The sequence below is a fragment of the Scophthalmus maximus genome, chromosome 9 (assembly GCF_022379125.1).
Source record: "Scophthalmus maximus strain ysfricsl-2021 chromosome 9, ASM2237912v1, whole genome shotgun sequence".
Lineage (NCBI taxonomy): Eukaryota > Metazoa > Chordata > Actinopteri > Pleuronectiformes > Scophthalmidae > Scophthalmus > Scophthalmus maximus.
Genome location: NC_061523.1, coordinates 11,821,579 through 11,834,254, shown reverse-complemented (window position 1 = coordinate 11,834,254; position 12,676 = coordinate 11,821,579). Strand labels below are relative to the sequence as shown.

General features: G+C 40.1%; 2 protein-coding genes across 10 annotated transcripts in view; both read left to right on the top strand.

The window, feature by feature from the left end:
• LOC118319096 (collagen alpha-1(XXIII) chain) overlaps positions 1 to 4,692 on the top strand; it is a 111,061-nt gene extending 106,369 nt beyond the window's left edge. For 6 of the 9 annotated variants that reach the window (XM_035649190.2, XM_035649193.2, XM_035649187.2 and 3 more), the window contains 14 exons: positions 48 to 92; positions 206 to 250; positions 383 to 463; positions 555 to 608; positions 932 to 1,006; positions 1,110 to 1,136; positions 1,233 to 1,292; positions 1,385 to 1,456; positions 1,674 to 1,700; positions 1,805 to 1,858; positions 2,040 to 2,126; positions 2,300 to 2,398; positions 2,759 to 2,797; positions 3,569 to 4,692. In XM_035649190.2, coding sequence (XP_035505083.2) covers positions 48 to 92; positions 206 to 250; positions 383 to 463; positions 555 to 608; positions 932 to 1,006; positions 1,110 to 1,136; positions 1,233 to 1,292; positions 1,385 to 1,456; positions 1,674 to 1,700; positions 1,805 to 1,858; positions 2,040 to 2,126; positions 2,300 to 2,398; positions 2,759 to 2,797; positions 3,569 to 3,619 — 816 coding nt within the window. In that variant the 3' untranslated portion in view covers positions 3,620 to 4,692. Of the gene's footprint in view, positions 1 to 47; positions 93 to 205; positions 251 to 382; positions 464 to 554; positions 609 to 931; positions 1,007 to 1,109; positions 1,137 to 1,232; positions 1,293 to 1,384; positions 1,457 to 1,673; positions 1,701 to 1,804; positions 1,859 to 2,039; positions 2,127 to 2,299; positions 2,399 to 2,758; positions 2,798 to 3,115 lie in introns of all 9 variants that reach the window. The other 3 variants (XM_035649192.2, XM_035649194.2, XM_035649197.2) reach the window with 3 other exon arrangements.
• A 4,035-nt stretch (positions 4,693 to 8,727) lies between these two features.
• LOC118319638 (guanine nucleotide-binding protein subunit beta-2-like 1) lies at positions 8,728 to 11,926 on the top strand. The gene is made up of 8 exons (XM_035650172.2): positions 8,728 to 8,943; positions 9,541 to 9,712; positions 10,048 to 10,195; positions 10,463 to 10,558; positions 10,673 to 10,783; positions 11,093 to 11,233; positions 11,452 to 11,562; positions 11,817 to 11,926. The coding sequence occupies exons 1-8, from the start codon at positions 8,835 to 8,837 to the stop codon at positions 11,880 to 11,882; spliced, it is 954 nt and encodes a 317-aa protein (XP_035506065.1). The 5' UTR covers positions 8,728 to 8,834; the 3' UTR covers positions 11,883 to 11,926.
• The last annotated feature ends 750 nt before the right edge of the window (positions 11,927 to 12,676 follow it).

Here is a 12,676-nt window from a genome sequence, read left to right as displayed (position 1 = left end):
ACAAGTTTAACTGAATATATGTCCATTTCTCTCTTCTTTCTCTCTAGGGCCCACCTGGACCACCTGGACCCCCAGGCCTTCAGGGGGAAAAGGTAAGGCACTCTGAACTCTCCGTACATCCTGGTAGTGTTGTTTGATGATAACCAAATATTTTAAGTCATATTCATCGAGTGAGTGAACATCTCATGTCTTTGTCTTCTTCCAGGGTGAGCTCGGTTTACCCGGTCCCGCAGGAGTTGATGGGGAGAAGGTATGTTTGCCAAGAGGCAGAAATTACACACAGGCTGATTGAATGCCTCATAGCAGCATTTATTCTTTGAGATATGTTGGTTTGACTACTTTCACAATGATAAATATGTAATTTTTCATTTTTCACCTCCAGGGACCTAAAGGTGACATAGGCGTGACAGGACAACCCGGCGAGAGAGGGGAGAAGGGAGAGATGGGTCTCTCTGGGCCTGCGGTAAGTAGTGACAGGCAGCAAACATGTTTCTCCGCTATACAAACAGTGACACCTACATGAACAGCAGTTCAATTTGCTCTTTGTGTCTTAGGGTATGGACGGACAGAAAGGAGAGAAAGGTGGCAGCAGACTGGATGACAACCTGGTCAGTGAAACACACACATGAACACACGTTAGTTCATCCTAGTTTAAGTTGGGCCACGGGCAGTCGCCGACTTATAGGACGATGAAGGTGATGACGGAATACACAACTCAAGCTGGTTTTGAGCGTGTGCTAATTGATTTTCATAGTGGAAATGAATTGAGACAATGAAAACACATACATTCAGAGATCTGAAACGCTTCTTTGTGCTTTGGAAAGTGGTCAGCAGTCATACAAATGCAATCTCTGGTCATGACTAAAAGTTCAGCTTTGCCAACATCAGCGTCCTGCTCCTGTTTGACTCTTGTAATTTCAATGGTGCTCAGGTTCAGATGATTTCCCAACCGGGCCCACCCGGCCCACCTGGCCCACCAGGAGTTCCTGGGTCCCCTGGATCCACGGTGAGTACTTACAGTATATTTCTATATCAGTCCTGGTCGCCTACTCACATTTGTTATATGCACCTGTAGTTGTCAGGCACTCACAGCACACAATGTCTTTCAGGGGCTGCATGGGATGCCTGGCCCTAAGGTAAGACTGCGAGACCGTGTGTCCAGTACAGTGTGTATGTGGAGGAGGCAATGACATGTGTCGTTTGGTACTAAGTGCCCCTGTGTTCTAATGCAGGGTGAGCCTGGAGCCGGGATGAGGGGAGAGAAGGGGGAAACTGGTGCGCCTGGATTCAGGGTAAGTGACACAAGGCCTTTATTATCATACTGTAAAAAAAAACATTAGATGTGCAGACAGGATACAGTGATGACGATGTGCTTTTACTGCAGGGACAAGATGGGCACCAGGGTCCACCTGGGTCTGCAGGGTTGGTGGGACTTCCAGGTGCAAAGGGAGAAAAAGTAAGAATAGATCGCGTCCATAAATGTGTGAACTACAGGTCTTTTTGTTTGGTCTTGAATAGAACAATGACATACATGTGTGTGTGTGTGTGTGTGTGTGTGTGTGTGTGTGTGCGTGTGTGTGTGTGTGTGTGTGTGCGTGTGCGTGCGTGTGTGCGTGCGTGTGTGTGTGTGTGTGTGTGTGTGTGTGTGTGTGTGCGTGCGTGTGTGTTTGCAGGGCAGACCAGGCGAGCCTGGACTAGATGTGAGTTTTCTCAATTTCCTTTTTGTCGATTTCCTTCTTAATTGAACTTTAACCTGCATCCAGTGATAAGCTTCCTTCTGACTCTCTTGTGCTTCTGTGTCCAGGGTTTCCCAGGTCTGAGGGGAGATAAAGGTGACCGAGGAGAAAGAGGAGAGAAGGTTGGTACATAACACCGAAAGAAATTGTATAATTATTTTTAAAAGTAATAATATGTTCATAAATGTTTAGTTTATAAACAATTCATATTGTGTTACTCTTGCTCAGAATTGACTGTATCTTGTATAATAATACATAGCAGCACAAATCTTCATTACAACTAATTGTTGTCTTCATGCCCAGGGTGACAGGGGATCGGTGGGAAAGAGAGGTCTGAAGGGCCAGAAGGGAGAGCAGGGTCCTCCGGGCTTGGACCAGCCTTGTCCTGTGGTATGTCATACTGCACATTTAATTTCAATACTTGTGACCACTTTCCACACACTTCTTTACATTTTCAGTATTTCCCTGCTTTCTGCTCTCTGCACTGCCTCTGTCACTTCCAATGCTTTCCTCTGACTTGACTTCCTTAATGCTGTGAATGTGTAACTGGCTCTTGCCGACAGGGCTGTAATCAGACCAAAGGTCTGTCTGTGGAGGCCGAGCTTTCTTCCCTTCCAGCTCCTCCTCTTCCTCCTTCCGGCCCTGAGGCCCCCTGTCCTGTGGTACAGTATCTCTTCCCCTTTTTCTCCTCTGTGATCACTGTTTGTGCATCTACTGCTCCTCTTTTCTAGTCAGACTCATTTCTTTCCTTTTCTTTGTTTCTCTCATAAACTCTGTTATGTGTGTGCTGTCAGCCTTCAATTCATACTTCATGTAGGTCTACTTTAGTCTTCATTGCAAAGAATGAAGTATGGTTTGGCTACAGCAGTTTGCTCACAAGAAGTACGCAAATAAGGCATTATTTCAGTTGTCATTGTTACTGAAATCAGCAAGCCTAAAGAACTGCACAATGTGTTAAGGGATGCCTCAATCGATATTTTCTGGCTTTTTAAGTTTTTAATGCTGCTGTTCTCTGCCTGCAGGGACACGATGGGATGCCCATACCAGGCTGCTGGCACAAGGTGAGTGTTAAGAGTTGTAATACATGTTTTAAAGCATTTTTGAACTAATAAAATGACTAGCTTTTGATTAAGAGACACGGTTAGGGAATAGCTAACAAATCAAAGCATACACTGACATTAATATTCATGGGTTGACAACATTAAATAAATTGCTTGACTCTGATTTGACACAGCGGCATTTTGTAAGTATATTGTGTGAGCTCTGTAACTGTGAAGCATGAGTGTCCTGTAATTGCTAAATGTATTACACAGGGCTTATGTTCAGATTTTGGTTTGATACAATCCTAATAATCACTCCCTACTATTCTTCTTTTGCAGTGATGACTAACCAGCAGCATTGAATCTGTACATATTGATCTGGTATATATTGCAACTGAATACTACAACAAAAGCCCACTCCCTTTTCAAACCTTTTTTTTTTGGAAAAACGTTTCTATAATATATTGAGAGTTTTTTTTAACAAGGATATTTTTGAGTCAACAGTATTATGAAAACTAGAGATCCAGTGTTGGTGAGAAAGCAGCAGTGCTTTTCAAGACAAGGAACTGAACTGGCAGTGGGACTCTAACTTTGAAGGACAGTCCAGATGAAGAGTTCCTTATTAACAAAGTCTGACTTGCTGCCTGATAGTAATCATGAACGCTGTTTGGGAATGATGGTGTGTGTGTGTGTGTGCGCACTCACCCAGTCACAAGGGCGGATGGACAGATCTCTTGGCAGATGGAGGAGTGTGGGTCAGTACTCTCTTCTCCCCTCTGTGTTTTCTGAAAGGAGGACATGTCGAGGCAGAAGCTCAAACGCAAGCGTCTCTCTCAGCCCTGAAGGGGTGCGGGGCCTGGTGGAGAAAGGACACATTGACAGGCAGAGAGCACAAGGGGCAGGTTGGCCTTTATAAAGCAGAAGAGCCGCGTAAGGCCTCCGTGTCAAACTGAACACTCAGATCCTCCGTAAAGGAAACTCTCCAGGAGGGGGCGACAGAGAACACTGCGATTCCACATTCACCTGAGGAGAGAAGATGCACAGTGACTGATGGTGTTACGCAATGGCTTGATAACCAGTGGAAGTTGTTTGGGAGTCAATGATGTCACTGGCACATAAAGAAGGATTTACTGCACAGATACATTGAACATGTCATGGTGAACTCTTGTACGGCTCCTTTGTGAAGGTTTTCACTAATTAAATGCATGATCATAACAAGGCAGAGTGTTGATTAGCATACTGAAAGCTATATGATGTGTGGCCCCTCACTGAAACATCAAATGACAGTTGCAATAAGCAGTCTTTAATAGTCTTTCCATTTGAACAAGTCACTCAGAAGAGTCAAGTAAGTCAACCTTTTTTTAGGGCTTACACTAGTGGCAAGGGTGACTTGTGTGTTGTTTTTGTTTTTATTCCGTTATATTTTCTTTTCTAATTTTGTCCAGATACATTTTGCATTCCTGTGCATTGGCATGTTTGCAGAATATAGAGCTAGTGAAACTTTGAGACCGGATTTGAAGAAACCATTCACAGTATTCATGTTATTTCAGTGTTTCAACAAGGTAGCCAATCAGCTCCAACATTATCAGACTGGTTCTTTTTTTGCTGCCTTAACAAATGATTGTCGGTCAGATTCTTTTCTTAATAATTTCCAGCGTGGCTGATCGTTATCTTTTAATCACAGATGAAGACATCTTTAATTACTGTTGCCAGTTTTACTGTTGGAAGTTCTTGCTGCTGACTTAATGTGTGTTACTGTTTTTTGGATTGTTTTTGTTTGGGGGTGGGGGGTCGAACCTATATTAGTCATTTGGACTGAAGGACTAACAGACTAAAGTATGAAATTTGTAACAAGTGCATACAGAACCGTTGTTGTTTTTCTCTTTTTGGTAAATATTCCTTTTAATTCAGCAATCGACAGTGGTTCATGGCTGTCATTTATAATGCATTGTTTGTGTGTGCTTTCTTTCTTTCAATTATCACAACCATTTTTAGTCTATGTAAAACATTTCTCTCAGATGGAATCATTTCTTGCCACTTACATACTACGCTCTACTCTGCATACACAGGCAAACTATGGTTGGCAAAATCACACAGACTCACATGGATTATTTTGCAAAGGAATGTAGAAAATGGGAAAAATAAATTGCACAAATCTCCTTAAATGATGTGCCATTAACTAGTTTCAAAATATTTGGCGACATGTATACAGGACAGAGGTTATATAAAATCATTATTTGGTTCTGTTTTCATGTGCAGAAATACATTTAGTGTTTATCAGTGATATAAGTTGTTGTATTAAGCAATCATGTTTTTTTAAGGCAGTATACTACATGTATTTTATATGCAAAGGTTAATCGCTAGTCATGACTGACAATCAGAAGAACAAAAATGGATTAGTGTTGTGTGTAGAAATGAAAATGGAACTTGCTCTTCTGATGGCGTAAATTTGCTCAAAGGGGAATTAAGTAGAAGGAAAACAGTGTTCATTCAGTTCTGAATCCTGTAAACACAGTAATCTTTGTTGTAAAGAATATCCACCAGGTGTTGCAATAGACCACACTTTCCTGCAATGGTTGTTCATGTTTAGGTCTGAAATTACAATGTGCTACATCTGTGATCAGCTTCATTTTTGGAATGTTCCTTTTGAATTATATCTGCAAAGTGCCAAAGTTGCATTGCTGAAATCACACAAAACAAATTCCATATCAGTGGGATGATGTTAAGTCATACTATTTTTTTAAAGATGAGTTTTGTAAGAAAGATCAGTGCATCGTGTAATAAACATACACAATGCAACTTGTTTATGATGTTGGAGGTATTCTGGGAATGATTTCCCTTGAAACAAAAAACTCATTGGATAAGTTGCATATCATTAAGCTATGACAGAATAGCTGACAAAAACTTTATTTTAGTAAGATCTTCATTGAAAATTTTCTTTGAGAGCAGAATGGTTTAACTGCAAACCGTGCAGGTCTTGGCATTATTTTTTGCTGGAAGCTGATGGTTATCTGTCACTTATGTGTTTATTTCTTTAGCAGATTCCATCAGTTGCAGTTTGAAGGCTTAATAAAGTCAATGAATGGCAAAATATCGAACTATACAGTTTGGTGTTTTAGCAAATCATATATCACAGTATTAGCTTGACTTTTTAAGAATGTTTTTGGTTGTGTATTTGGTTGTAAAAGAATTAAGCTATTTTTGTAATTACTTGTTTAAATATGTATAACTTGAAATCTGGTTCACTAAACATGTAGAATGAAATAAACTCTGGTTTCAATGGTTTCTTGTCATTAAATCATATGCAATCATGCAAAAAAATATTTTTGTTTAATTCTTTTACCATAATAACAAGTCAGTCTTTAATGATTTTGAGATGTCTTACTGCACCACATACTGCATATTCACAAATTGTATTGACATAATTCATGGGCATGCAATAACGTAAAAATGTAACAATGTCGTCTCAAGTTTCAAATGTGACTATTATTCAAACAAGGAAATATAATTTTATCATGTACAAATATACACAAAGTAAATAATGGAGACAAACCACAAAAAAAAACAGAAGAGAGTACCTCCATCAAGGCTAACGCCCTATCTTGTGATGGTGAAGAAAGAGTGAAAAAAAATCCTGGATCTGCCCATTTATCCTGATCCATGCCAAAATGTAAAAGGTTCTTCCTTTGGTCATGCCCCACCCCTCCATATAATTTAATGGAAATCGTATATATATGTATAATCCTGTTGACAAAGACAAAACAAACAACATCTCCTTGGCAGAGGACGTAATTAAAGAAACACATATTTCATAAATCATACATAAAGGAGCAAAAGTTACAACCAGGGACCCCAATCTTAAGGAACTTCTGTCAGCTACATGTTGTCTGTAACCAGACGACCTCTATGAATCCAGTATGAAGCACAGAAGATATGTTTCCAACATTTTTATAGTTTTATAATCGACAGTGTTTGAGGGCAAAAAGAGGATCCTTCAGTAGTTTCCTGGGCAGATTGCCATTTATGATTTATTTTCTTCAGACAATCTTTTTACTTACTAAAATTTGACTGATTAAGAAAACTTTGGCATGGTTCAAGAGATTATAGAGACATTAGAAACTGTCACTTTTTGGACGAAGCCAAAATATTTTTGCATGCTATGAGCCTTTTCCATAAGTCTAATTGCATTAAATGCTGGGGCATACTGGTGAAACAACCACGACACCCCTTGAGACCATACACAGAAAAACTATAGAAAATCTCAACAAAAAAACTAATTAATTTACATCTCTGCCAGGTCCTACAGAAATACAAACTACTGAACTTTGAGAATTTCAGATTATTTTCAAATGTCTACCTTTCACCGAAAAATGTAATGGTTTTGTCCCTTTTCCACTATGTGACAGTGCTGTAAAGTTGCTGAGTAAATTCTAATAGATCCTCCAGAAGAGCTAGTACTAACTAATCTAAGTCAGTCATCTTTCTCTGTAACAGCCACAAATCAATGGAACAGTTTGCATGACGATGTGAGGGGCTACACTTTGAAAAACCGCCACAAAAAATTATTTCAAAAAGATAGTCAGCTCTTCACTCACTGAGTTGAATGTTCTATCTTATGGTCTCAATTACTTATTTCTATTTGACATATTTGCGATGTGCTATTGTGTGTGGTTTTGTATTGTACGTTTTGCGTGTTTCTTCTTGTAAAAGGTTTCAAGTTCCTTTGTTCTAACATGCCTGCTGTCAGTGTGGCTACAGATTCAAAAAGTTACTTTAGACCATGTGACGCAGATTGGTGTGTTACCCATTAGGCCAAAGAAGTGTGCTCTTAATTTAGCAATTTTATCAAACATTTTCCCCAAATCTTTTGCACATGTCCTCTATTGTTACAGCTGAATGAGCTCATTGTTTCTAAGATTAAACAACAGGTTGCACAAGCGGTTGCAGTTGATCCATGTGGCAGAGAACAATGGAACACAGGCACAAAACATTAACATCTGATGGAATTTAATGTAATGTTTTTGAATTTTAATAATTGGTAGTTTTAACAAAATACCACATTTGTGGTTAAGAGCTTGTGACTATTAAATTGATGACACATTTATTGTCATTGAACACCATAATTGCATGTATCTTAAATATACTTAAATTGGAAAGGATCTCCTCTGAAAAGTAAATGAAATGAAATGTTTTGATATGATTATTTCTTTCTTTTTTTTACATAAAAACATTCATCATTTTTTGCAAATACTTTCATAATGTGTTAAATTATGCGACATGTACCTTTGCTACATTATGCACTTTGTTGCTTTAGGTACCACTTAAAGATTTAACCTCAAAGTTTATTTGAAAAAAAATTCTAATATATTCTATATTTTCTAAATATTCTAAAACTAATAAAGAGTTTTATCACGACTTTACAACCTTAAAACATTTAAATTTAATAGCTGTGCATTGCTTGCATCATGATAGGGATTTCAGAAACACTGGATCTTAATTAACTGTCTATTAACCAGTGTACACTGATCCTTGGCTGTGGAATTATCCAAAAGTTTAACTCTGAACCTGAAAATGTTACTTTTTTCACTAACAAAGTCACTATGTCTGATTTTCATCATCAACGACGCCACAAGGGAGTTGAAATGTTGTTTTTCAAGCACAGTCATTCTGTCTGCTCAAGTGCAGAGTGGGCAGTAATAAAGTGCAGAATGCCTGTGATGTTTCTGACGTATTAGTTTGACAAATTTTCATTCTTAGCCTTTATTCCTCCAATAAAAATTCTTCTGCCAGGTGAACTTCATCTTCTATAACCTCTGACAGACGTGTGCGCGTTGTGCACATCACGTTGACATGATGTATGGAAACTGTAGGCTCGGGTTATGGTATCAAGTCCACATTTCCCAGAATCCCCCGCGGCCCGTTCACCCCTCTTAGCTTTTGCATCCGGGTGCGAACTTCCTTTTCCTCTGTGCCCAGATGCGATGAGGACTTAGGTTTCCCCGGACCGCTGAAAAATCCGAACCCATCCTTGCCAAAGGCAGCACCGAACCTCGCCAAAATGACCGAGCAGATGACAGTGAGGGGGACCCTGAAGGGGCACAGTGGATGGGTCACCCAGATCGCCACCACGCCCCAGTATCCCGACATGATTCTGTCGGCGTCCCGAGGTGAGGCTCCCTCCCCGCCGGCCCGGCTGCGCCAACATGGCTCTGATAGCACTAGTGCTAACTGCTTTGCTGCAATAACGTGAGACAAATGACGGTACCGGCGCGCGTGGCGCTCGACGGGTGCCGAGGAAGCTACGGTGAAATGTAGTGTTTTTTTTAAAATACATTTTTCAAAAATAGTTGTCCCACTGATAGTTGCTCTGGGGAGCTACCTGCCGGTTAGCCGTGCTAGCTAACACTAGCTAACCAGTCGTCGTCCGTCATTCAGCTGTAGACGCACACGTATGTTTCCGCAGAGCTACTCGTTGGTGTAACTGGAGTATGAGAACACTTCTTAGTGTGACTACAACACATGCGTGTTCAGACGAGTCGAACTGCAAGTATATCAAACACAGGTCGAGGAAAGTTTAGTCAAATGTGTGGACAACTCCCCACTTATCCTGTACGGAGCCTACCTGTGAAATGTTTGACAGCTTTCCTTTGTATTACAGTTAAATGACACATACAGGCTCAAAATATCTGCATTTGAATCACTGGTCATATGGATATTACAGTGCTGTATTGAACGTTTATGTGTTTTTTTTTTGCCTTCCCCAGACAAGACTATCATCATGTGGAAGCTGACCCGTGACGAAACCAACTATGGCATCCCCCAGCGCTGCCTGAAGGGCCACTCTCACTTTGTAAGTGATGTTGTCATCTCCTCAGATGGACAGTTTGCCCTGTCTGGCGCCTGGGACGGGACCCTGCGCCTGTGGGATCTCACCACGTAAGTGCCTTGGGAGGATATGTCTTCAGTTACTTGTCGGATGAGTGAGAAACTGATTCCTCTATAGTGGTTATGGTAGATCCTTTTTTAATTTGTCCATGGTAGTAGTTCAGGGGGGGAAAATCCTTCACTCAGATTGTGTAGCTTAGATGAACTCCACAAGGTCTTTTCGTAGAGCCCATCTCTAACTGTTAATAGTTCCAATCTGGGAGAAAATCCATCTTAATATTTGTGCAGGTACATAAAGAGACTGACTTCTTAAATGATGCAAGTCTATGTCAAATGTCAATGTGATGTTCTTTAATTAATCTGAAATGTTTGCCTTGTTTCCCCAGTGGCTACACCACCCGCCAATTCATTGGACACAGCAAGGATGTTTTGAGTGTGGCCTTTTCGGCTGATAACCGCCAGATTGTGTCTGGCTCCCGGGACAAGACCATCAAGCTATGGAACACTCTTGGAGTCTGCAAATACACCATCCAGGTGAGCTACCAACTTGTGTTGCAGTATATTTTATCAGAGAAATTAGAATTTAATGCTCCTATGACCCTACACTGCTTTGAATTGGACTTTGGCAATCCTTACTAGTTCCATTTTTTGCTGGTCATCAATGGAAACACTAGTTTAAGCACACTAGCACCCAAACAAAAAGCTTGCTTACCTACTAAAACAGAATTTTTAAACTGGTAAAAGATAATACGTTAATATAGGGTAACTAAAAATCTTCCATTGTACCTCTTGTTATTGCAGGAGGAGGGTCATTCCGAGTGGGTGTCCTGCGTGCGCTTCTCCCCCAACAGCAGCAACCCCATCATTGTCTCCTGTAGCTGGGACAAGATGGTCAAGGTAACATTCATCTTTTTAATTTTTCAGCTTTCTTGAGGGTGCAAACCAGATCTCCTTATATATGGTTGTGTCTATACTTAGTGTGATTTAGTCTTCCTTGTCCCTTGCTCCTAGGTGTGGAACCTGGCCAACTGCAAGCTGAAGACCAACCACATTGGCCACACTGGTTACCTGAACACAGTGACTGTCTCTCCTGATGGCTCCCTGTGTGCATCTGGTGGAAAGGTACGATACAAACTTTATTTCAGACTGTCACAGGGTAATTTTGATCACCCATTCTGTTCTCAACTGAAACACTAGCCTAAAGCCAGCTTGCTGTTTTCATCAGTGATAAAAAAAACATTAAAAGCATCTGTTAAAAGTGATTACGAAAACCTCTTTTTGCACTTTTATCCATCTATTTTAATTGTGATGTTTACGCACCAATGCCTAGTTGTTCGCCATCAAGCATGATGACAATGTCTTTGAAATTAGCTATATATATTTCTTAACAAATTAGTGTTTGTTTGAAGTTTACCTTTTCTTTCCACTCAGGACGGCCAGGCCATGCTGTGGGATCTGAATGAGGGCAAGCATCTCTACACCCTGGACAGTGGTGACACCATCAATGCCCTCTGCTTCAGCCCCAACCGTTACTGGCTGTGTGCCGCCACTGGTCCCAGCATCAAGATCTGGGTAAGACTTATTCAGAATTCCTCATGACCAGTATATGATTCATTAAAACTATCGTGTGAAGGGCTGTGATGTAACTTCAAATAACAACTGTATTCTTTGATGATAAAGAGGCTGTTTCTGAGCTCTATCCTAAACCAATTTGTTGATTGTGTAATTACCCTTTGATTCGTTAGTTTGAGCAGTTACCAATTGCATCTGGTGTTGTCCTTCTCTTGTAGGATCTGGAGGGCAAGATCATTGTGGATGAGCTGAGACAGGAAGTGATCAGCACAAACAGCAAGGCTGAACCCCCACAGTGTACTTCTCTGGCATGGTCTGCTGATGGACAGGTACAACACACTCTGCTCTGTGGGACCTTTCAATACATAGGTCTGGCCATTGCACTAGTTGGTCACTTTAGTGTTTCACCCCAGTGATTATAACCATTCACATAAAACTCTGATGTCCACTGGTGACATACCTGCAAATATGAGGGGAATTAGAAATACACTGTTTAGTTTCTAGTGTTGTGAACAAATTATAGGAGTAAAATTACATAGTGTGAGTTGTCTGTGTTAATGTTTGTCCCTCCGTTTCTTTACAGACCCTGTTTGCTGGCTACACTGACAACCTGATCAGAGTGTGGCAGGTCACCATTGGAACTCGATAAAAACAAAGTTGGAGTAACTTTGAATAAAAGACTGTTTGAAAATATGTCCTTTTATTTTATTGCTAAACAAGTTGGTGAGAATACAGTGCAAAACATTTAACACATAAGCAATGGGAACTTAACGCAACATAAAATACCTTGGAGGGATACAAACTGTAAAATTACTTCCTTCGGCATTTTTGGTAAACATATTTAGATGGAATGCACCAGACTTTCTTCCAAACCAGGTCTGAAGTGAGTGCTTTCTCAGTTTCAACACTGATGCTAATGATTATATCACAGGGGAACCAGTTTGGAGAATGGTTTCAAAGTAAAGGTTCGTTTTAGACATGTTTAAATTGACTTAAGTTAACATCAATGGGTTCACTGTATAGAGTGCAATTTGTTTTGCAAAATCTTGAGGCAGGGTAACATTTGTAGGAATTTCCAGTGAGAAAAGTAGCATATTTCGGATGAATAAGTGAAATTAAAATAGTATGACCAAGCAACTGAAATGGAAAAGAATCACTTGAATATTTTTCAAAGTTAGTCAGCCTAAACGTATACTATAAATAAGCAACGGAATTTTTCAAGTTTACAATTGAGTTAATATTTTGCCTGTTTGTCTGACAAAGATCCAACTATGGAGAGAAGCGAAGTGATCAGACTAAATAGTTAATTCATGATAGTGAGTAATATTGATGTGTGTGGATCATTGTTCCAAATTAAGAGAAAGTATTACGTTTTTATAAGTATTTATCATCAGTCCCCTCTTGTTCTGAGCTGCAGTGATAGAATAAGAAAGAAACACTCAA